This window comes from Nematolebias whitei, chromosome 18 (assembly GCF_014905685.2).
Source record: "Nematolebias whitei isolate Nwh7 chromosome 18, NemWhi1, whole genome shotgun sequence".
In the NCBI taxonomy this organism is placed as follows: Eukaryota; Metazoa; Chordata; class Actinopteri; order Cyprinodontiformes; family Rivulidae; genus Nematolebias; species Nematolebias whitei.
Genome location: NC_056515.1, coordinates 16709295 through 16734811, shown reverse-complemented (window position 1 = coordinate 16734811; position 25517 = coordinate 16709295). Strand labels below are relative to the sequence as shown.

Sequence of the window (25517 nt, the reverse complement as noted above, 5' to 3'; positions counted from 1 at the left end):
GTCCTGATCTGACATCTCTTTTGAGATCTCAGGGTCTGATTTGAGGTCTTTTGGGGGGGGGGGGGGGGGGATTTTTATCTGAGGTCTATTTGAGTGATCTCAGAATCTGAAGTGTGTGTGTGTGTGTGTGTTGGGGGGTCCTCAGGATGAGATCTGAGGTCTTTCAAAGGGGTCAGGATCTAGTTTTGTTCAAGGCCAAACTTTATTAATAAAAATGAAACTTTATCCATAAGCTACAGCTATCATCATCATTATCATGAAGGGGGTGGGGCCATGCAAGGGGTGGAGCTAAGTTTTACAGACGGTTTAGTGGTATAAAATCATCAGGCAGCAGCGCAGGAAAGTAAACAAAACTCTACTTCCTGTCTAGTTCTGTTCACTTCCTGTTGTCATTTAACTTGTGTCAGTTTTACACAGATGTGACAATGTAGGAGCCACGCTCATCGCTGCCACCACTGTCGTCCCCGCCCTTCGACTCTCGCTTCTTGGTGACGGGGGTAGGGATGAGCGAAGGTCGTGTGGGAGTGATGGAGGTGCTGCTGATAGGTGGCGTAGGGGTGGAGATGACGTCAGCATTACTCTTTCTTGGGCTTGGCGTGTAGTTAAAGGGGCTGACGCGAGCTGCCACGGCGCCACTGCGCTGCTGAGCCCGCTGCTGCTGGCGATCAGGCGGCGGTGGAGGTGGCTTATCATCTAGGCTCTCACAGCTCCGTCGCAGATTGAGATTAGAGGATGAAGAAGAGGAGGAGGAGGGAATCTTGGAGGGGATAGGGCTGTCAATGATGGGTGGGGCATTGGACGTGGTAGGCGATCGAGATGAGCAGGATGATGGTGAACGAGGGTTGTTGACAGGACAGTCTTCCAGACGAACCCACACATCTTCTGATTTGATGGTTGTAGAGTCTGCACTGCTCTTTGCTTTCCGCCATGTTCCCTTGGACCTGGCAGTGCTGTCCTCCTCGCTCCGCCCTTTCTCGCTGGACTCGGATGACGCCGACAGCACTGATGATGAGCTTCCTGTTCTCTTCCATGTGCCAACACGAGGCAAAGATGTTGAGTGTTTCCCACCAGTCCCCCCCACAGCACCACTGCCATTCTCTCGTTTCCAAGTACCGGTGCGGCTCAGGCGAGATGAGGTGACTTCCTGTGAGCGAGATGGGCTTTCAGAATGGGAACGGTTGACATCCTGTCTCCTGCTTGTGGTAGGCAGCAAGGTTTCAGGGCTGGATGGTGACTCTGGAGCTGCTGTTGATGAAGACTCCTCCATTTTCCGTTTCAATGTTGGACTTGGAGCGTCTTTGATGAAAGTTGACTGGCGGACGAGCACCGGCTTCTCAGACTCCACCTTCTGCTTCTTAGATGTAGTGGTGCTGCTGAGCCTTGATGCTGACTCACTCCTTGGAATGCTGCTAGCACTTTTTGAAGTTCCACTGTGTACGGTGATTCTGGAGGAAGTTGACGAAGTTGCACTTCCTGGAGATGCTGTACGTGGCAGCTGAGACAATCTTCCTCTCTGATTGGCTGGGGTGGTGGAGTTAGAAGGTGTAGAGTCTCGAGAAGATCCACCTACTCTGTCAGCACCATCACTGCTTCCTGGACATTTGGCCACAGCTGCAGCCCTAGGTTTGCTCCGCCCCCTGGCTGCCATCTCCGCTCGGGGCTTACCTGTGATCAGACTTCTGTACACCTTTTTCCCACCTCTCAGTGCCTTTGCTTCCTCCTCTTCCTCTTCTTTCTTTTTGGCCTCCAGTGTGCTGCTCTCACCAGGCTTCAAGATCCTGGCACCACGCTTCATTTGATGTCCATCCTCCTCCTCCTCCTCAACCTCTACATTCTTAATGGCTCTGGGCAAGTGGAAGGGCGAGCCAACAGATTTCAGAGACAGGACTGAATCAGAGTCTGATGATGGCTGGCGGGACAACGATGAAGAGGCAGCAGCGGCAGCGTTCAGACTGCTGACGACTGAATTGGCGCCTTCTTGAATAGCCTTCCAATCAAATGACTCTGAGTCGGGGGAAGCGGGACTTCTTGGTGCCTCTGACGGCTCCTCTTCAGCCAGAATACCCTCATTAGTTTTGGAGACAGGAGGGGGCACAGAGATGGAGACAGGGACTGGCAGCGTAGCAATTTTCTTTTTCTTTTTGGGCATAGCTGAGCTGATGCACTCCTGCAGAAGGTCATCCTCAGAGTCAATGCTGAGTGAACTGAGAGAGGAGTTCCGTGAGAAGCAAACAGGTGTGTCCTCCACATGGAATGCTTTGGGGGCATAGCCACTGGCAGCAGGAGGGCGGGCCTTCAACTTCACCTGTGGATGACAGAGATAACATGTTAAACAGTAACTCCGAAAGAACTTTGAAAAAAAAAAAACATTTAGTAAAGTTTACAGAATGTATATTCTTCCTGTAACCTTTATCCAACCATTTTATTCTACCAATCTAAGAGAACCTGTTACTTCCTTGCATAGGCGTCGCAACCATTATATGTGAAGGGGACAAGTCCCCCCCACATTAAAAAAAACCTTCATTTGGACCCCCCCACTTTTACTACGAAACATTAGTTCAGGCGGCGCAGTTTCTCTTTCTTCGTGAACAAATCCATTCCACTTGATTAATAGGAGAATACTCAATCTAATAAAACTCCACCCCAGGTTTTCCTGGTTACCTCCACCTCTACACACAGAGCAGAAACTGTGCAGCTGCTGAGTCTCCTGCTTCGGAAGAAAACGCGCACAGGTGCAGGAGATGGAGACACCTCTGTGTTGCTCACTCGCCAGTTTAGCAGCTTAGTGCGGGCAGTGGTTGACCAGGGGCTTGATCATAAACATATATTCATGTTAGGAGGATGCTTGAGTGCAGCGCTACGTCTGTAGCATGTTCTCTTAGCAGTAACTGTGACGCTGTGAGATGCTGCAGGTGCAAGAGACGCTGTGTGTTCAGGTGCATTAAAGTTGAAATGTGTTTAAAACCCCACACCTTATTGTCCTCAAGCTTCATGACAAACATCATTTAGACGAGTAGTGTTGAACACAAGTAAAAATGTCTAGTGCTGATGTTTTTTATTTCTCTATAAACACAAACAGTGTCGACCTGACGCTCTGTGTTAAAGTGTATTAAAGTTAAAATGTCTCTAAAACCCACAGCTGAATTTACACAAACTTGGTGAGAAATATGCTTTAAATGTGTGGAATTACAGCAAATATAGGTGAAATGTTGCTTTTTTTGTACATTAGTGCACATTTCTTTTGCGCACACGCATGCCGCGCGCACACACCTACACACATCGTTGTGTCCCCCCCACATTACGGATGCTTCTGACGCCCTTGCGAGCCCAACTAGTCAGTTGGTGTCTCTAAACCAGGGGTGCCCCCAATATTTCAGCATGTGAGCTCCTTTTAAAATGACCAAGTCAAAGTGAACAACCTCTGGAAACTAGTGTTTTTTCAATGTTTATTGGGTGTAATAAACAAAAAAGCGCGGGTCTACACGAAAAATGCTGTCGTTTCCATGTCAGCTGGGTTGCCAGATAAGAAATTAAAAACTACAGTACTGTTGCTTTAAAATGATAATTTTTTTTTTTTTTTTTTTTTTTTTACCGAAACTGTCATATGTGATGAGTAAAGATATTCTAAGATGAGGTGTGAGTTGTGTTTGTTGAAAATGTGCACAGAAAAAGAGTGGGTAATTAAGACATTTTAAATTTATCTGGCAACCCTGATGCAGGGCTCAGCTGCATTCCTTGTGCATGCAGCGTCTGCATGATCACGTTCAAACTGGTGAACACACTAACGTCTTTTTGGAACTGGATTTTATTAGTTTTGCTCCTACCTGCTTAAAAAGGTGAGCAGCACAAAAACAATCTGCTCTCTGACATTCATTACAACTGTTGTTAGTGCAGAAAAACTTTGGACTGCAGCCGCCTGCAGTGAACATGTTCGACTTCATACGGAGAATTTCATGGGGTGGGGGTTAAATATGGATAAATATAAATATTTCCCCTGAAAATCTCCACTCTGAGACCTGGTTTGAGTGAATGAGGGCTGTGACTGGCTGCCCTGTATGTCAATCAAGTAACACATTTCATAGTGAGGATGGATGATAGGCTGACGTTTACTTTTTTTTAATGCCATGCGATCTACCCATAATGCCTTTGCGATGGACAGGTAGATCATAATCGATGTATGGGGCACCCCTGCTCTAAACCTTACACACAAGCTCCAGGTCCTTACCTGCCAGTGAAGTGAGGTTCTTCATAACTAAAGGCAGTTTATGATGCCATGGATCAGTACGCTCTCACCTAACACAACACTGACTCTTCTCCCCAAGGGTGGTGGGCCCACACTGTACCTGCCTGAGTACCTCAGCACTGTGACTCACCTCCGCAGGAGAGGGAGGAGACTTTGCTGTTGCTTTGCCAACAACTTCCTCCTCCTCTGCTGGTGGTGGCGGTGCAAACTCTTTGTTGTTGTTCTCTTGGTCAATGTCACTCAGTGAGCTCAACGAAGGGTTTCTTGAAAAACAGACAGGTGTGTCTTCGATGGCAAATTTTTGCTTCTCGTCTGAGTCCATCTGTTTGGATGTAGTTTTGGTCCGAGGGAAGACAGCAGCAGTTTGCTGTTTGGTCTTTCTGCCTTCTTCTTCTTTAATCTTCCTGTCATCACCTTCCTTCTCTCCACATTCATCTTCATCAAAGTCAAGGGAGCTCAGTGAGTCATTACGTGAGAAGCAACATGGCGTTCCCTCGATGGGTGTGTAATGACGTGGCGAATCAAAGGCAAATCCTGGTTTTGGTTTAGCGGCTGTTGTCATGGCAACATTGTATGGTGCCCGCTGAGGCATTGGCTTCACAGGAGATGTTGGCTTCTTCTTCTGAAGCTGCTGGGAGAGTGAAGGTGGGATTGGAGGAGAGATGGCAGGAGGAAGAGATGGGGCCAGAAGGTGCTCATTGTTTGCTGCTGCTGCTCTGATTGGCTTCTTGGGTTTGGCTTTAGGCATGGCGGCGTTAATGCACTCAGCCAGGATGTCATCCCCATTTTCACCTTCAGGAAATCCTGCCCGCTTCCTTGAAGCAGAGGTGGGCAAAGCCACAGGAGCTAGAGTCAAAGGAGCCTCCTCATTAGGAGGGGAGTCGATGGTGAGGTCACTTAGAGAGGTGGCGGTGGAAAAGTTGAGTGGTGTCCCTTCCACACAGTAGACTTTGGGCACCTCCTCAGGTGGTGGTGGATTGTCCTTATGTGGCTGTGCTCTACTTTGTGGTGGGAGGAGCTTGTAAACGGGGAGCTGGCTGGATTTGCGTGGAGCTGGCTGCTGCGGTTTCTTTGGTTTCTGGGACGGCTTGGGCATGGCCATGGTGATGCACGCCACCAGGATCTCGTTGTCATCATCATCAGACTCATCTAGGATTGGTTTGGGGGTCTCTTCCTTCGTCTCCTTGTTCCCACCCTGCTCCTCATCCTTTGTCTTCATCTTCATCTCAGCTGTGATGTATGGCTCATCCAGACTGAGCGCACTCAGACTAGAAGCGCAGGAGAAACCGTGTGGGGTGCTTTCTGTGGCAAAGTGCAGCATGACATCTGCACTGCTCTCCTCCTCCCTGGCCTTGAGCTCTTTCTTGGTTGCTTGAGCAGGTGGCGGCAGCGGTGGCGTCTTGGCTCTGCTAGGAGGCATTGTCTGACCTGGGCTGTCAGGAAGGTCGCTGGGGCTGACCACGCCACTTGGCACACCACTGCAGGGCTCGCTGGAGCGAACAGAGCTCGCAATGGAGGAGGTAGAGAAGCTGTCGAGCGAGCTGACTGATGTGCAACGACTGAACATTAATGGTGTTTCTTGTGCATACGGCTGCTCCGGCGGACTCTTAGGAGTTCTTGTGCCTGATGATGATGTTGCATTGTGGTGGTGGTGATGGTGATGGGAGTGGCCATGGTGGTGGTGATGGCCACGTCGTCCTCGAGTAGAGGGGACAGCGGCTGTCTGACTCTCTGCCTCTTTCTGTTGGTGTCGTTGTTGTTGCTCTTGACTGCCTTTCTCGCTGACAGGAAGTGTCGGGTAGTTGTTGCTGCTGTTGCTGCCACCTTTCCTCTTCCTCCCGATGCCATCCTCTTCATCTTCTGATGACAACGAGGACAGTGAGCTGCCCCTGGAAAAGCAGATGGGCGTGTCCTCCACACAGTATATCTGTGTCGACTCTTGGTTGCTTTTTGTCATTGTGCGTGAGGGAGCCAGGGGGTGGAGCTTAGATGAGGGAGGAGGAGGAGCCAGCGAGGGCACAGCTGTCTCTTCTTGCTTGAACAGTGGTTTGCGTGTGGTGTCCGCACTGTACTTTAGGCTGTAGTCAATGGGTTGTTCAGGGGTAGGGTCATTGCTGTAGTTTGGTGGTGCTGTGACAACATAGTGTGGAGGTGGCACAGACGCCATGTGACTACCATTCGGTCCCGATTCTGCACCATTGTTTGTTTGCAGTCGGACATCCTGACCATCATCACTGTCCATGTCGCTGCGGTGACTCGGACTCTGTCTCCCAGAGTTCAGCTGCTCGTCCGAGTACTTCAGGCTGTAGTTGATGGGCGTGTCCAGCTCTGCGCCATCATCGTCTGCCATATGATTGGCACTACGAATCTTATGAGCCAGGTCTGCAGGGTACTTCCTGTAAACACAACACTTGTTGGCTCCGCTCTCATCAGAGGAGTAGAATGTGTCAGATGATGGCTTGGTCTTGCCACGGTTGCCATAGCCCTCAGTGCTTGTTACACTGTTGAGGCTGTCGCTGGACGCACGCACACTGGGCGGGAACATTGACCGAGCATACGCCCCTTCCTCACTCATCCTCTTTGATCCATCTCCACTCTTCGGACTTGACAAGACTGGCGTGTTGGTATAGGAGCGTGTTGCACTTCCTCCTCCTGCTCCAGCGCCATTACAGCCCCGTCCTTTCCTGTGTGCCGCTTTGGGGCTCAGGTTGTCAATGTTATCAAATGTCTCTGATAGCTGCTGAGCATCCAGCTCCTCAAATAAAGCTTTTTGTTTTCTAGCATGAAGCGACGGAGCCCCGGCACCTGGTGACACTACGCTGGCATCCTTGTAGCGAGCTGGCCTGTTAGCCATCAGATTACGCAGAGCGGCAGCACTGCCCATGGCGATCATCTTGTGTCGTGAGTGGATGAGATTGCGCAGCATGCCTACAGCACCCAGTTCCCACAGCGTCTCCTGATCTTTAGCATCCCGGGCCGACAGGTTCCAGAGCGTCCCACAGGCATTGGACACAATGGTTAAACTGTGAGACTTCAGGTGCTGCAGCAGTGTTGGCAGGCAGCCATGCTCACGTAGAATCTGCCTGAAATACAAGACGCAGGGTCACTGTGACATATCTGAGACATTCTGCACTTTCAGGTGCAAATTGTTTGTTTATATTGTTTACCTGTGTGCCTCGTTGGTGGCGATAAGGCTGGAAACATTCCGGAGAATTCCTCCGCCACTCTCGATGATAGCAAGAGTGTTGGTGTGGCTGCGGTGTGTCAGGGTTCCTACTAGAAACGCCAAAGCTCCGTCCACGGTACAGATGTCTGCTTTGTTCTCTGTACAGTGAGCCGACAGGTTCCAGAGAGCGCTCAGCACAGACTTCAGAGTGGACTCCTGAAACAGAGACAGTGTGAGACGTCAGACTGAGCATGCTCAGTACTCTTCTGAGACCATGTGATTGTTTTGTTTACCTTTTGGACTTCCAGAGCGCAGCCCATCAGCGCACGTACACTGCCGACCTCCCGGAGTGTTTTCTTACTGTTGACATCAGCACGCCATGAGAGGTTCCTCAAGACACTGGCTATCACCTGGAAACACAAGAGAGACTCTGTATTACCTGAACAGGCCTGCTATCTCTCAGCTTGTTGCTATGGTACCAAGCTGCACACACCTGCTGCAAGTCTTCACTGTCTGACTTGAGCTGAGCAACCATCGCCCTCATGCAGCCCTTCATGGAGCACAGTGTGGCCTGGTGGAAAAAGAACACCAAGATGCTGAGATCTTATGGGCTCCTGAGGTAAATAGTTGTAAAACAACTGCTATCACCTTATTGGCTACATCTCCAAATGTGAGGTTGGTGAGGGCCATGCCAGCGTATCGCCTCAGAGTGACGCTGTAATGATCGCTGCTCAGCCCAAACATCTCACAGTCCACCTGCAGCAGCTCCGCCACAGCTTGAAGACCTCCTGCAGGGGTAAAAAACAACCCAAGAAGCAATTAGAACCCAGCTGTTAAACCTGGTCTGAACCTGGACCAGTAGACTGACCTAGCTCGTTCATGGCATGGCGATGCTCTTCATCAAACGACAGTTTCATGAGAACGCAGACGGCGGGACAGATCTGATGCTCTACAGGAGACGGCACTGCAACACAGTCACACGTGTTAAAATACCCCCAGTAACACTCTGTGGTCATGTGACCAACAACTCACTAGGGTTGTCCTCCTGATCGACGCCCCTCTCGTGGTTTTCCTGCCAGCTCCAGCATGCTTCACAGTAATGGCGGACCTGCTCCAGCAGGTGGAGCACTCTAATCTCTCGCCGCCCCCTCTTGTCGTCTGGCTGACTGTGCACGATGTTGTGCAGCGCCGCTGCCGCTCTGGCTCGAGCTTCCTTACTGCCACGAGAGTTACCTGGATAACCACACAGATGTGAACACAAAACGTGTGGGGGCTGCAGGAAGTAAGCAGAAAGCCGGCCGTTACCTAGCAACAGGGAGTCCTTGTCGTTGCCGTGCAGCAGCTGAATGAGCAGCGGCAGGCAGCCGGACTGACGCATAGCAATGCAGGAGTCCTGGGAGCTGGACATGGCGAGCAGCGTGCGAGACATGTCGTCTTTATCGTGGGTTCCCAGCATGGATAGCAAGCTGTACACCATCTCCACCTGCAGGGGGCGACACAGAGCAGAGTCAGCACCTCCTCTGCCCGCCCAGGAGGTGGACCCCACCAGCAGCACCCAGTCCAAGTTACCTTTGTCCCCAGGTGGCTGGTGATTCGTCGAGGCACGGAGTAGCTTGTCTCATTGGCCGGATCCTGGTCTAATCGGCTGACAGAACTCTGGGGGAAAAACAGAACTTAAATATAGATCAAAGCAAGCAGGTAACCAATCAGAACAAAGATCAGCACACTCACCTGAGCACCAGCCAATCCACCGCTCTCACCTGCACTCTGACCACCCTCCGCCTGCAGAGACAGACAAGTTACTAAGGTAAGAGTTACGCAGGTGTTACTGTCCTGGCAGGTGAGCTTACCTGAAGTCGAGCTCCCAGCCTTAAGATGTCCTTCTCTATCTGCTGAATTCGGGACACACGAGTCTGAAAAATATACAGACCTCTTCAGGAAAATCTCAGAGGATGTCTTACAATACACAGGTGACGTACATGTGGGTTCAACCTACCTGAGCCCTCCTCTCCATTTCCTGACAGGAGCCCAGCTGTTCCTCCATCGCTGATCGGATCTGACGAGCCTCGTACTCCAGCTGACGGCGACTCATATCTGTCTGCAGAGTGAACTGAGACAAACGGCAACATCAGAGACTACAGCTCCCAGCATGCATTGCAGCACAGTTTCTGAGGAACAGCTACCATAATTGCCGGTGTATAAGCCGCTACTTTTTTCTCACGCCTTGGACTCTGCAGCTTACACACAGGAGCAGCTAATTTGTGCACTTTTATAATAATTTTAATATTTTATTTTATTTTTATATTTTATTTTGACAGGCTTCCTGCCGCTGAATAACATATAAACATTTAAAGGGCCTTTACAACAATCTGTGCCTCATTTATCCATTCATACAGCACTCTACTAGATCCCTACAAAGCTAACTGAACAAATCATTCTAATGAGACTAATCAGAGCTTTAGATCACATTCATACACTGATGGGACACACATCGGAGGCGATGAGGGTTCAGTGTCTTGCCCTGAGACACTTCGGCATGTGACTGCTGGTGGATTCGAACCCCCAACTCTTGCATTGGAGGACGACTGCTCTAACCACTCAGCCACAGACGACTGCTGCATGATGATGGAGACAGCACGAGGGAAAGTGACGGCGAGAGCGAGACGGAGGCGGTGTGTGATGATGTTCTTTTGAACCTCTTTAATTCTGACACTGAAGAAGACTTTAATGGTTTTAGAGCACAGTGGAAGAAGAACATAGCAATAAGTGTCTTTTTGCTGACTACCAGTACATTTGTTTGGTTTTTTTTTTACCAGCCGTATTAAAGGCATTTTTCAGAAAAAAAATAAATAAATAAATTTACCAGCTGTTCCCTCCCTTGGTCATGTGGGCTCCACGGAGCAGAAGTCACGGAAAATCTATTTTTAAAGCCGTCCCAAATACTGGTACATATTTTAATAGAAGTTTTACAATTCTTTCTGTGTGAAATCTTTCTGTGTACGGTAAATATGTGTTTAAATACCAGCATCTCATTTTAAGCTCACTTCTGAACACATGAAACGGTGCAGAGGAGACAACGGGAAGGGATATTCCCCCTTCCCCTTAGTCATGTGGGCTCAGCAGAGCAGAAGTCAAGTCAAATTTATTTTTAAAGTAGTCGCAGTCAGTCAAGACTGGTACATATTTAAATTCATCCATCCATCTTTACTCACTTCTGCCTTTTTGGGTCACTGGTAGGGGTTGAACAGTATATAATTTTTAAACTCGAGTCGACATTAACATAATAAAACCCGAGTAGAACTCGAGTATTTGATGACATCATAGATCTCAAGATACAAAAATAAATAAATAAATAAAACCGCAAAAAAAAGGTAATTATTTACAAAAAAAGACCAACAAAACATTGGGAGTGTATATTATGCTCCTACCATTTATCATACTGCAAATAAGTCACAGGAAAAACTAAACTATTAGTTATTATTATTATAATATTATTATATGCAGCACGTCAAAAACGAAACTCAAACTGAAACTGGTTCTGGTTCGGTGGATTGGACCCGGTGTTACACCATACTCTGTGACCTGCAACAGTGCAACACCGCCCCCTACGGTCATACGGTGGTCACATAATATGACGTCACTACGGATACTCGACGTTACATTTTTAACCTCGATAGAGGTCCTAGTAATCGATGTGTAGATTACTCGAGTACTCTGTTAATGCCCTAGTCACTGGTGCCCATGTCCAACCATGACTGTGCGAGAGGCAGGGGACACCCTGGACAGGTCTCCAGTCCATCACAGGGACACAGAGACAAACAACCATTCACTCTCTCACTCACATCTACGGACAATTTAGAGTTACCAATCAGCCTAACATGCATGTTGTTGGTTTGTGAGAGGAAACCGGAGTACCCGGAGAAAACCCACGCAGCACAAAGAGAACATGCAAACTCCACCCAGAAAGGCCCCTGGCCAGGATTTGAACCGGTAACCTTCTCACAGAGAGGCGGTAGCTCTACCAACTGCGCCACCATGTCGCCCATATATATTTCAATAAAAGTTTTTTTTTTTTTAATTCTGTGTACATAAATATCATGGATGATTGTGCTTAAAACCCTTTTCTTAATTGTGTCAGCTCTCAATGAGAAAAAGGGAGGGGGGCTTTCCCCCTCCCCCGTGGGTCATGTGACTCATGACTCAAATGGGCTACGCCGAGCAGGAGTCGCATCAAATTTACTTAGAAAGTACAGTAGTCCCTCGTTTATCGCGGGTGTTTGGGACCACGCCCACCCGCGATAAGTGAAAAGCCATTAAGTAGTTCAAGTTCAGTTCAAGTTCAGTTCAAGTTCAGTTCAAGTTCAGTTCAAGTTCAAGCTCAGTAAACTTTGTCATGACATGAGCCAGGCTGTAATCACACTCATCACCTGCTACTCTCAATCTCCCTCCTTAAATAAACAATTTAAATTTAAATTTTGTAACATTTTAAATAAAAAATCCGTGCAGCATGGATTGTTTATTTAATGTTACAGTATTTAAATTTAAATAGTGGAGAAGAGAAGTGCAGCAGGACATCAAGTGATGTCACGCAGCTTCAGCTCTGCAGCACGGAGCAGAAATGTACTTCTTGATCAGTCACACTTCAACAACTGAACAAAAAGTTCTAAAATAATTAAAAATAACTTTTAACACTTTTATATTTTGTGATTATGACAGTTTTACAATGTGACATACTTTTAATTTTAATTTGGAAGACAAAAGTCGATCGGTGCATCTGGACAGCGAAGGGTTAACCCTTCACAAAGCTGATGCAGGAGAAATGTGGGCATGGCAGAGAAGGAGATCAGCTGATCAGCTGCAGGAGGGAGCTTCCCCTGCACTTGTGGGCTGCACACTTGGTGCAAAAACATTTCAAATAATTTATTTTAAATAAACAATTCATGGCTCATCCATCAATCAACCAACTGTCACGTCCAATCTTACTTTGAAAATCCGCAATAAACGAACCGCGAAGTAGCGAGAGACTATTGTACATTTAAAAACAGCAGCTATTACCAAAAGTGTTTAACAATAAAAATCAATGGTAGTAATTTATGAATACTTACTGTATTTTACCATTATAGTACTATGTGACTCCCATTCACATGACCTCGATAGGGATTGTGGGTAAAATTTACTGGTATGTAATTTTTAAATAATTTTGTTTATGTAGGTGTTTGTCTCTGTTCTGTCCAGTGATTATGCTTAAGATAGTTCTTGTGCTCATTTTGTAGGTTGAATGGTTTTAACCATGAGCCAGAGCCAAGAGTCATGAAGTCCTGTCCTGCATGCCAAAGTCTATGAAACGCCATCTAGTGGTTGATTCTTATACTACAACAAGAGCTCCAAAGTTCATGCTCATTACAACAAGAGCTGCACAGACTACCAGAAGGTGTGTACAGGTTCTGAGAATTAATTGTGGACACCCGTGGCTTAAACACCGGCGCGTCTTATTTATGTACAAAATTGTGTTTTACTTTAAATTGAGTATACGCGACTTACAGTCAGGTGCGTTCTATAGACTAGCAATTACAGTAATAATTAAAGTTTAGCTGTCGCACTGAATTGTGTTCCAGAAATGTTCAAAACCACCAGGACTGAATATGGACTTTCAGTTGCGAAGGTGTGAATAGCAAAATCCCATCAGAACCATCCATATTTTAAGCTTTGATGTTCTGAAACATTACGTCAGAATTATTTTGGGGTTTCTGGACTTCTGCAGGTCCAACTGTAAACACTTACTTTTTCTGTGAGTGGAAGACTGTCGATCCTCTTGGTGAGGTTCTGCAGCTGAGCGTAGTACCAGTCTTTCTCCTTCTCCTCCTTCTCCAGCTCAGCCAACAGAAGAGATCTGTGAGGAAGTGGCAGCCAATCACAGAGCAGAGTGAGTTACCTGGTTGACATCTAAGAGAGGCTCACACCTGTTACATGTTTGAATAAATTCACCTGAACGTCACTTAACCTTTAGCTGCACTGAGCTCAAGTTTGGCTGCAGTACTTTTCATGGTACTAGTACTCCAGCAGCAGCACTCTCAGTAGTATCAGTACAGTAGTATTAGTACTTGTGTGTTAGTACGTCCAGTAGTCTCAGTACCTCTCATTCTCCAGCTCCTCCAGGCAGCGCTCGTGGCTGTCTCTGCCCGCAGACTGCAGCCCTTTCCTGGGGAAGGCAGTGGATGAGGGAGGGCCCGAAGCTCCAGAGCCTCCAGCTACTCCTGAAGGAGCTCCTGAGGAAGAGGAGGCCGAGCTGGAGGAGGGGGGAGGAGGAAGCCTGGTCTTGGGCTTGAAGGCGGCTGGGTCCAGGCTGATCCCTGCAAGACGTAACACAGTGAGGGCGCAGCGCGGACAGTAAGACCCGCTCCGATTGTGAACCTTTACTTTGTTCACCTTTCAGTCTTTCTATCAGCTCCAGCTGAGAGCCAGACATCTCCCCAGACTCTTCTTCTATGGTGCCCTGCAGCTGCTTCAGCACTTCCTGTTTGAGACAAAGAGGCAGTATGGTGTTACCTCATGGTGGGATCCAAAAGAACATCATTCAGATGAAGATAAAACTTCACGGGTCGACAACAGTCCTGACTCACCATGATCGATCTGCTGCGTTTATACAGAGACATGATCACACGCATGCACACATGCACGCACACATGCACGCACGCACACACCAAGAAACAGGAATAGTCTGTATTTGTACAGGAATAACGAGACAAGAACAAACCATGGACAGAAAATAACAAAACTACATGAAAACATCACAACAACAAAACAACACAATAAACAGCAACACAAACAAGCCCACCACCAAGGCTCATGCCAGACTACAGAAAACAGCAGACAAGAGAACATGTGACCAAAGATGGGAAGAGACAGACCGCTCATTCTGACAGAACTATTTTAGTCCAAGCAAAGATCTACACACAAACAGACCTGTCACTCTGAGGCAAAACAAGGAGCTCATTCTGACGCTAAAGCCTGAGGAGAGCAGCACAGGTCTATTTATTTTGTAAATTTACTTTTGTTTAAACTGGTAATCTCATTAAGACAGGCAACAAATTTGCATTTGTTGCCTGACATTTGCAACAAAGTCCTGTAAAATGTCCCAGAGGGATCAAACTAGACCATTTCAGAACTGAGGGGACACTTAAAAGAAATAAAATCCTGGGAACGCCGGCTGTGACAGAACCGTCGTTGACATCAGAGGATAGAGGCGAGTAGGAGAGCAGGCTGGGGATGGATTTGTAAATGAACGTGTACCAGTGAAGAAGTCTGCAGGTAAAACATCATGACCCATTGACCACAGCGTACAGAGCAGGACTATTCAACTGGTGGTCCGTGGGCCAGGCTTCAATCTGGCCCACTTCATTAAAAAAATAATAAATTGGGGGTTCTGGGTTTGGAGTTCCGTTTATTGCATTTATGAGTCGATGCAACAAAATAAACCAATTTAAAAGGTAACAGATAATTGTAATACTTGGTTTATTTACAAAATGACTTTAATCGCTGGATGTCCGGCCCCTGAGCTGCAGGCTGTCAGTAACTGTGGCCCCGAGTTTAGTTGAATAGCCCTGGTATAGAGTACTGTGGTGCGTGAGAGGTTTACATGTTATGAATCCTATTATATGTATCTATAGTTGTAGAAACTTATAACGCACTGATAAAGTACAATATTATATCCTGAAAAACAAATTAGGTTTACAAATGCTTATTGTGCTTGTACTGAGCTTGTAGCTGTCGGCTCCGAGCAAACAGTTTCCGGAACGCACCTGGTCAAGATGAGGGAGTTTGCGGATCTTGTTGCAGCAGGATCCGGCTCAAATAAATCACTGCTGCTGCGTCTCTCAGAGCCGAGATCAACCAGGCTGGGTCTGCTAATTTAGAGCTAAAAAAAAAAAAAGTCTTCCCACCCGGACGAACTGGAAAAGCTGCGTGCAACGGTGGTGGAGCTGAAGACTGAAAATGATGAGCTAAAAAAACAGTGTGAGGTTGTAGAGGACCGAACCAGACGTGATATTAGGATGGGTGGACTTCCTGAGTCAGCGGGTCACTGTTATTACTAACATGCTAAAGGAAGTCCTAAAGTTTGATAAATCACCGCTGATCGACTTCGTGTACCAGACACCAGCCAGGGGTGGCTCAGATGGGAGACCCGGAGTGGTCGTGGCCAAGCTCCATTACCATCGGAAACGTGTGGAGATTCTACAGCGAGCGCGCAGCGGCGGTCAGATAAGCTTCAAAAGGGTCGGCCATGTTCATCTCAGCTGACTACACCCCGTATCGGACATGGAGGACTTTTTTTGAACACCTTGAGTTTCCTTCAGTGGCTCCTGTTCCCACTGAGGACCTGGAGAAGGAGTTCTCTGTGGCTGAGATGAACTCTACAATCAATGATATGCAAAATGGGAAATCCCTGGATCAGATGGCTTCCCATCTGAATTTTTAATCTACTTTATCTTTATTAAGGTCTGTGTTTGAGGAATCACTGGCAGCACAGATTTTGCCACTGACCATGCTCCAAGCTGTAATCTCGCTGTTATCTAAGAAAGACAAAGACCCTCTGAACTGCGGCTCATATAAACCCATCTCGCTTTTAAATACTGATGTTCAGATTCTTGCAAAGGTCCTGGCAACACGAATGGAGCAGGTGGTCCCCACTATTGTTTCACCTGATCAGACCAGGTTTGTTAAAAACCATCAGGCTTTCTTCAATGTTAGGCAGTTACTTGACGTACTGTATACTCCTGAAGCGAGCAGTTAATGCGAGGAAACCACGAGCATCTCAGAGTTGAAGCTGTTCTGTTCGGAGGAATGGAATAAATTCCTCCAAGCTGGTGAGCAGGACTGATCAACAGTTACCAGAAACATTCAGTTACAGTTACTGCTGCACGGGGGGTCACAACAGATAATGAAAGCAAGGGTTCACATACTTTTACCACTCACAAATACGTAATAGTGGATCATTTTCCTCTATAAACAAATGACCATGTATAATATTTATGTGTCATTTGTTTAACTGGGTTCTCTTTATTCACTTTTAGAACTTGTGTGAAAATCGTCTCTTTTTGAATACGAGAAGTTTGAACGGGGACATTTCTGTGTGCCTGACTGAGCCCAGTGGTCACTTAAGTAGTTAGAAACACTTGTTGCTGAAAATCTATGTGACATATTTGTAATGAAAAGATCAATAAGACATGATTTATTGTGACATTTGAGATTTAAAAGAGTGGGACTTGCAATGATTTGAGTAGTTAAAAGAGAAACAGTAAGTCTTGAAATCGTCAAGGTTCAAGGAGACTTTATTGTCATTCGCATCACATGTGGTACATGAGGTGGAACAAAATTGTGTACACAGGGTCCCAGTTATGCCCAAAAATAGCAAAAATATGAAGTATAGAAAAATAAACAGTATACAGTAGTCCCTCATTTATTGTGGGTGTTTGGGACCCCCCCCCCCCCCCCCCCCGGGGCAATAAGTGAAGAACTGCAAAGTAGGGAGACAGTAGTTCAAGTTCAGTTTCAGTAAACTTTGTCATGACATGAGCCAGGCTGTAATCACACTCATCACCTGTTACTTTCAATCTCCATTCTTAAGTAAACAATTTAAATTTAAATGTTGTAACATTTTAAATAAACAATCCATGCAGCATGGATTGTTTTTTTAAAATGTTACACAATTTAAATTTAAATTGTAGAGAAGAGAAGTGCAGCAGGACATCAAGTGATGTCACGCAGCTTCAGCTCTGCAGCACGGAGCATACATGTACTTCTTGATCAATTACACTGAAACAACTGAACACAGAAGTTCTAAAATAATTAAAAATAGCTTTTAACACTTTTATATTTTGTGATTATGACAGTTTTACGATGTGACATACTTTTAATTTTAATTTGGAAGACAAAAGTCGATCGGTGCATCTGGACAGCAAAGGGTTAACCCTTCACAAAGCTGCAGCAGGAGAAATGTGGGGGTGGCAGAGAAGGAGATCAGCTGATCAGCTGCAGGAGGGAGCTTCCTCTGCACTTGTGGGCTGCACACTTGGTGCAAAAACATTTAGATAATTTATTTAAAATAAACAATTCATGGCTCATCCATCAATCAACCAATTTTCACGTCCAATCTTACTTTGAAAATCTGTGATTAAACGAACCCGCGATAAATGAACCACGAAGTAGCGAGGGACTAATGTACAAGGATTTAAGATATACGCTAAACAATAATAATGTAATATAACACTTAATGCTCCTCAACCTCCTTCCTGAGGGGAGTGGGGCAAAAAGTGTGCTGGGTGAGCGGGGTCCTTCATGATGCAAGTGACTCTTCCTGCATCTGGAGGTGTAGATGTCTGTGATGGTGAGGAGACTGATTCCAACATCTTCTGTGCAGCCTTCACCACTCTCTGCAAAGCTTTTCTTTCTGCAGCTGTGCAGCCTCCATGCCACACGTTGATGCTGGAGCACAGGATGCTCTCCACTGCACACCTGTAGAAGGAGGTGAGGACTGAGCTTCCCAGACCAGCTCGTCTCAGCCGCCTGAGGAAGTAGAGTCTCTGATGAGCTTTCTTGATTAGTGCTGTTGCCTCAGGTGTACACCCAAGTACTTGTAACTAGAGACCACTTCAACCACAGATCCTCCTATGTTCAGAGGGGAGTAGGTGTGTTTGCCCCATTCTGAAATCCACAACCATCTCCTTCATCTTCTTCACATTGATGTGGAGGTTGTTCTTCCTGCACCAGCTCTCCAGGTGTTTCACCTTTTGCCTGTAGTCAGACTTGTCACTCTTTGTGATGCATCCAATCTCTGCTGTATCGTCTGCAAACCTGACAGCCTGGATGAGTAGGTGTGCAGTCATATGTGAGCAGAGTAAACAGGAGAGGGCTCAGCACACACCCCTGAGGGGAGCCAGTGCTGAGGGTTATGGTGCTTGAGGAGAAGTTGTGGATCCTCACAGACTGCGGCCTGTTGGTTAAGAAGTCCTTGTCCCAGTGGCAAATGGAGGGGCTTAGACCTAGTGTGAGGAGTTTATCAATCAGGGTATGGGGGATCAGAAGGGGGACATTGATGTAAACCAATCCCAATTGAAAACACCTCCCAGGATAATTTATTGAGATTGTAAGTCAGATAGTTGCTGGACTAATGATGCCAGGGTATCAGCGGCGGCAGATGAAGGCCTCCTGTATAACAGGTGACTACAGTCAAAATCTGGAGTGCCCACCAAACATATCAATTTTTAAGGCTAAAAATTCAAACTTTTGGGGGACCGAGTTGATTATAGAAAGCTGAGAATGACGACGACTCCCTCCCTCTCCCATTTTATGTGAGACACTTTATGGGATGGGGGACACTGCCATGTTTTTACATTTTGAACGCAGCATCATTATATGCCAAGTCCAAGTGTTCACATGAGGTGTTGCATTAATAAAGGTTCACAGCTGAATGTGAGGTGATGAACATCATCCTGTCACTGATTCAGGTTGGGAAAATCTAATCATCTTCTGTCTATATTTAAACAGATTGTTTTACAGTGCCAGCATGGTGGAAAAGTGGTTAGAGCCATTTATTCAAGGGATTATCAGCATGGTATCGGTTGATATTAGCGTCAAAGTTCAATATCGGACATCAACCATTCCATCAAAATAACTCACCGATATAAAAGACGCTGTTTTTGTATGACAACCCAGTGACAAGGATGCCTGCAGCGGCAGCGCAACGCGATGACGTCACGCGCGCCTACCTGATCTCACGGCGGAGAGGAAAATTCAAAATGTCGGCGGTGTGGAAGTTTATTTTTCGTTATTGAGTATGTCAGATTCCGAAGATTAATGGACTACATTGAGCCTCGCTACATCGTCCCCAGTCAGAGAGATTTTTCCGACGTAACGTTCCCTGAGTTGTTGGGTGAGTTTTACCACAGACATCAAGTGTCAGCCCCGTGAGCATGATTAGTCTTACGGCACAATGGATAGACAAAAACTTTGAACTTAAAATGTCTGTCCTTCATGCACAGGAGTGCAGAGGATCCCACACTGCAGCTAGGAACCTGGAACAAGCCTCCACAAGTGAGACAGCATCGCAGGTGACTAATGCACCACCTGGTGGTGGATGGGTTAAATGCAGGGACTAATTTTGCCATTGTATGGAAACATACAGTGATGACATTATTATAATTAATGCTAATAAATAACATTTAACATTTTTCATTTAATATAAGTTAAAGTGCTATGCATATGACTGTTACTGAATATATGTCACCAGCTGTTGCACAATTTTTGTAGCAAATAAGCCAAAATAAGAGGAATATGTTCTGACAAAGGAATAAAATAAAGTATAGAAAATATCGTTATCGGCCGAATAAGTTTTAACATATCGGATATCGGCCAAAAATCCAATATTGTGCATTCCTAGTTGATTCATAGCAAGAAGGTTGCAGGTTTGCTTCCTGGTCGTTCTAGATACAGATTACATGTTGTCCTTGTTTTTTCCAGGTTCTCCAGCTTCCTCCCACAGAACAGAAACCTCCACGATAGGTTCATTGGTAACACTAAATGTCTTCAGGTGTGACTGACAGCAAATGTTTGTTAGTCCTGTTTGTCTCTGTGTCCCCGTGATGGACAGGACACCTGTCTTTGTGTCCCCCATCCTTCACACAGGTACTGTTGGAGATAGACACCAGCTCCCTGCGATCCGTAAAGATCATGAATGGATGGGTGGATGGATGTTAGTTTTTTGTTGTATCTTTCATGTTCTAACAGAACCACAGAGAGCAGCTGAGATGACTCAAGAACCATTAACTTGATGATAGTCGGTGTTCCTGAGAGAAGAAATTACTTCTTTATATAACGGGCTATCTCTGCCTGAAATAACTACAGGCTGGCTAAACTACCCGTAGTTTGGACATGTCGTTGTAGTTTGGAGCTGCAGTTGAACTTGCGGTAGTTCAAGTGTGAACCCTCACCTTCATGTTGCAGGCCTCGGTCTCCAGCTTGGTCAGGTGGTTGGAGTTGTCCTGCAGCTCCTGTCTCAGGTTGGAGTTCTCCATCTTTAGCACCTCCACCTGCCTCAACAGCTGGTCGTACGACGCTGCTGCCATCTTGGACTACAAACGTCTGACCTGCAACAACAAGACACCAACGGCACTGACTTACAGGTACCACTAGTACCACCAGTACTCTGTTGTCATACGTAGTACTCCACAGTACTCTGTAGTACAGCTAGAATGCTGTTTGCAATGCTGATCTGTAAGGATGATACCACGGCTGAGTTTGATCGGCCATGATAAATTTGCAGCTGATTCTGGGTCAGCTCACGGATCAGAACCAACAGAGATAATTTCAGAACCAGACACAGCCCCCTCCAACCCCCACCAAAGGTTGGCCATTTTCTCCCCCTCCTCCCTGCATCCCCTGCTCTTCCTGCCCAGCATCTTTCAATTCGTAGCAGGAAGCCCTGACAGAAATCCAAAGAGGTAAACCAGCTAAGAACAAACAATGAAAGACCCCCCCACAGGAAACCCTTTATCCTGCAGGAAGACTGACACAAACATGCAGACGGATAAAGGATGTAACGACAGAGGATAAAGAGAAAATGGCAGCTTACCCCATCGCTGCTTCCTCCATCAGCCTCCGTCTCTGTATCTAACTGGGGGGGGGTCAGCTGAGCTGCCCAGCAGCCAATCAGGAGCCAGGCACAGAGAGAGCAAGAGGGAGGGAGAGCCCCGAGCCCCCCTCCTCTTCTCCCAGCATGCTCTGCAGCACTGCAGGCAGCCTGACTGGGTTACTGAGTTACTAACACGCCCAGATACACAGAAAATAAACTGAAATTACACAGAAGAAACACTGAAAACACTAAGAATACACATAAAAACACCATTAAATACACTACGAACCACAACAATTATGCATCCAAAATACATCAAAAGATACTTCATAAATACACTATTAAATACATACAAATACACCAAGAAATACACAAAAACTGCACCGATAGATGCTGGAGATTCTCAGTCATCCAGGACCAATCTAAAAAATATAAATATGTATATTTCTCATACAGGGAGCTTCCTGAAGTTACACCTGGGGAGGGTGGACTTCCATATTTTTAACACCATAAAATACAACAATTAGTAAACTACAAAATACACAGAAATGCACCAAAAAATACCAATAAAGTTAAGTCAGGTCCTCTGGATGTTTTTTTTTTTTTTTTTGTTGAAAACGATTATTGAGCATGAATCGGGATGTTTTGAACCACTTTTGCCCCTTTTGCACTGCCCCTAACCAACCTGGCTCTGCTCAGCCCTGCACACTAGGGGTTGAACAGTATATAATTTTTAAACTCGACATTAACATAATAAAACCCGAGTAGAACTCGAGTATTTGATGACGTCATAGATCTCAAGATACAAAAACAAATAAATAAATAAAACTGCAAAAAAGGTAATTATTTACAAAAAAAAAGACCAACAAAACATCGGGAGCGTATATTATGCTCCTACCATTTATCATACTGCAAATAAGTCACAGGAAAAACTAAACTATTAGTTATTATTATTAAACTGCAAACGTGAAGAAACACGCAGCACGTCAGAAATGAAACTTAAACTGAAACTGGTTCTGGTTCGGTGGATTGGACCCGGTGTTACACCATACTCTGTGACCTGCAACAGTGCAACACCGCCCCCTACGGTCATACGTGGTCACATAATATGACGTCACTACGGATACTCGACATTACATTTTTAACCTCGATAGAGGTCCTAGCAATCGATGTGTAGATTACTCGAGTACTCTGTTAATGCCCTAGTGCACACCCCTACTCAGCCTGGCTCAGCTCAGCCTGGCTCAGCTCAGCCTGGATTTGCACCTGCACTTTAGGACCGATTCTGGAGGCGTGTCCAGAATCCAAGTCCTGCTAATGAGAGTTCTACGATGAGTCTGCTCCTCAGATAAATAATATTAAATTATTATTTTTATATATGAATGTTTCTGTTCAGTGCCCTGACACGACTTCTGTTGTGACTTGGTGCTGTATAAATAAAGTGAACTGAATTAAATCTGATGAACCAGATTCTACAAAACATTTATATTTAAATCTAAAAAAGTTAAGTCTGGTCCTCTGGACGTTCAAAAACAAAACAAACAAAAAAAAAGTAGAATCGTTTCTCCTTTCATCCGAAAGACTTCTTCAGTCTGAGGAGCTGTATTCAGCTCAGTCTGATATAAATAGCTATGAGCTGAATACAGCTCCTCAGACTGAAGAAGTCTTTCGGATGAAAAGGAGAAACGGTTCTACTTTTTCTTAACTTTTTTAGATTTTCTACCTAGATTATTGAACATGCATCAGGATATCTATATTTAAAATTCTATATTTCTCGTCATCATTTGATTTATTTGCACTCATTGTGGTTTTGTTTCTTGTATACAGATTATTTTTTTCTTGTATACAGATTATTTTTAGCTTTGAATTAAAGTTTAGCTTTGATTTAAAGCTTTAATTTAAAGTGTAATTCTTGTTTTGTGATTTGTACATCAGTGGGTTAGAATAATGTTTGATCCAAAGATTTTGTCTCTTCTTTAAACATGTTTGAGGGAAATACGAGAGATTCAATAATTTTGTCTTTTTATAATTTTTCAGTTGAATTAACTTTAATTAACAGATTATTTAATAAAGTCAAAGGGAAAACAGGATTTCATGATAAAGCCGGCACCGTTTATTTATTTTTAATCTTCACTGATAAAAAAAACAAACTTATATTTTATACATAAAATGTAACCAAAAAAAAAAAACATTTCCACCCCCCCTTCCCTCCATCCCGGTCCTCCTGCCTGCCAGGGCTCGAATCCGGCCTTTGTGAACAGGCGAGTCCGGGTCTCGGGGTTCGGCCTCGCGGACTTCAAAGTCTCGGCAGCTCGTATGATCCTCCACGGTGACTCCGCTCGCTTGAATTTTATAGTCGTCACCAAACACAAAAAAACGCCTGGACTTCAGAATTAAACATGGCGTTGTCATTATTGTTTTTAAAATCTTTAAAATAGATCCAGCCGCTGCTCCACATCCAGAGAAATTGCAAATGGCGGCTCAGTGAAAAGTTTCTGAGATCCAGTGACTCCTCCCTCTGACCAGTCAGAGTCCTGCATTCACGCTTTGGTCCGGACTCAGCTCAGCTGAGCTCGCTTGGTCCCACCAGAGACGCAGGGACAAAAAGAGGTCCTGAATCAGCCTCAAATCAGCTAAAAATACGAGCTAAAGGGCTGGTGCAGAAGGGTTCTTTTTGTGGCGGGCTGCCCAGAGTTGGGGCTTATTAGGGGCGGTGCAAAAGGGGCATTTGGTAGCGACGCAAAATACAGGTACTCTAGCTAAAAAGCCCAAGGCAGCACTCACATTGCCTCTTCCCTCATGATGAACGCCCCCCCACCCACGCTCAAAAACTGTTAGTACAAGCTGCGCTCAGACATGTCTCCGTCCCCCCCCATCAGCAAAAATCATGGATGAGATGAGCACCCGGCCATGGCAAGCTAACTAGGGGAGACACTGCAGCTGATGTAACAGCCTGGACAAAGGAGGAGATCGAAGCCACCGACATCAAGACTAGAAAGCTCCTCACAATGCATGGACCGTTTCATCCAAGTCCAACACCCTGAGACTGTACACTAAAGCCACTTTAGATTTGTCACGGTGACTTGTCTCCCCACTCTGTGGGTGGAATGGTCAATACAAAGTGGGCAGTATTGTAACTGGTCACTGTGTTTGAGCCACTATACCCATTGTGGGCCTTAATTTCCTTATAGATGTCGGTTTCTTTAGCTTATCCCGGCACTGCTTATAATTCTGGGTATAGCCGCCATGCTGTGCCATCATCTTCAATATCTCTTGGTAAATGCGCTCATTTGTGGTGGTGCCGTCCAGCTCACGCTGCACCCGAACATTGGCTAATAAAGTTAGGAAGGTCTGTACCTCTTCATTGATCCGCAGCACTATTTTTGTAATGTCCATACCAGAAACAAGAAAAACAACACACACTAAACACAATCAAAGAGGAAGTGGAGGTTCAGATGTAGTTTTCAGTTTAGCTGGGCGGGTCATCCAGTGACGTAGCTCAGTTGGCCAATCAACAGCTGCTGTCTGCTTATGTCAAAATAATCACCTTGAAGTAGCTCGCTTGGAACCAGGTGGTCCCATAAACCAAGCTGGGTAGGGGTGGGCACAGACATCATATAAACACTAGACTCCGCATTATCTGCTGCGGCGCAGGAAATACGGCCGCCATCTTGGAGCGGTCGTCCTTATTTGGTTAAAGCAGAAGATGTTTCAGCACTTCGCAGCTTATTTCTGTTCTAATCGACGGACTGTTGACGTCAGGTCTCGAGGGATAAATTTTCACAGTAAGATGAACATAGTATTGTTAGTATTTTGTGAATATAATATTACTGTACTGTATTTATGTCCACCAGCTGATGTGATGTTCAGTGTAACACTGTGTTCAGCTGCAATGAAGCTGACTGAGATCTGATGACAAGAATATTTTTCTAACAAGCATACTCACAATTTCAGTAGCTTTGGTTCATTATCAACAGATATGCATCAGAACTGGAGTTTTGTTTAAGTTCTAAGAAATTAAAACATTAAAAACAGGGAGTATATAGGAAGTATAAGAAAATAAGATTGACCTCCTTTGTACAATGTTTTTGTGTAGACAGACACTCCATCATAGATGACAAGTTAATATTTCAAACTAAAATATAGTTTGTGTAGAGCTCAAGATACTGATGTTTGGAAACACTCGTATGAACCATGTGTTCAGCTTCAATGGATGTACGCCCAAGAGTTACAGGAGGGAAAGAGTGAAAATGAGTTTAGTGTTCAGCCATGACTGATTAAACACGCAGATACTTCATTGCACCTGCCAAACAGATTACACTGAGATTAATACATTACTATAGCAGTACTACAGTAGTCCTTCAGCAGTACTACAGAAGTACTACAGTAGACTTTCAGCAATACTATAGTCCTTCAGCAATACTAGAGTAGTCTTTCAGCAGTACTACAGTGGTCCTTCAGCAGTATTCAGCAGTACAACT

At 45.5% G+C, this 25517-nt stretch overlaps 1 protein-coding gene across 1 annotated transcript in view; it reads right to left on the bottom strand.

Moving 5' to 3' along the window:
- Window positions 1–63: 63 nt before the first annotated feature.
- Window positions 64–25517, bottom strand: part of apc (APC regulator of WNT signaling pathway) — a 26248-nt gene continuing 794 nt past the window's right edge. The window contains exons 2-18 of the mRNA XM_037692161.1: window positions 20396–20551; window positions 13836–13923; window positions 13543–13759; window positions 13191–13299; window positions 9406–9519; window positions 9260–9322; window positions 9141–9191; window positions 8979–9065; window positions 8715–8892; window positions 8442–8642; window positions 8278–8373; window positions 8058–8197; window positions 7903–7980; window positions 7703–7819; window positions 7411–7625; window positions 4374–7326; window positions 64–2305 (exon numbers count right to left, since the gene is read on the bottom strand). Coding sequence (XP_037548089.1) covers window positions 410–2305; window positions 4374–7326; window positions 7411–7625; window positions 7703–7819; window positions 7903–7980; window positions 8058–8197; window positions 8278–8373; window positions 8442–8642; window positions 8715–8892; window positions 8979–9065; window positions 9141–9191; window positions 9260–9322; window positions 9406–9519; window positions 13191–13299; window positions 13543–13759; window positions 13836–13923; window positions 20396–20530 — 6738 coding nt within the window. The 5' untranslated portion in view covers window positions 20531–20551 and the 3' untranslated portion in view covers window positions 64–409. The remainder of the gene's footprint in view (window positions 2306–4373; window positions 7327–7410; window positions 7626–7702; window positions 7820–7902; window positions 7981–8057; window positions 8198–8277; window positions 8374–8441; window positions 8643–8714; window positions 8893–8978; window positions 9066–9140; window positions 9192–9259; window positions 9323–9405; window positions 9520–13190; window positions 13300–13542; window positions 13760–13835; window positions 13924–20395; window positions 20552–25517) is intronic.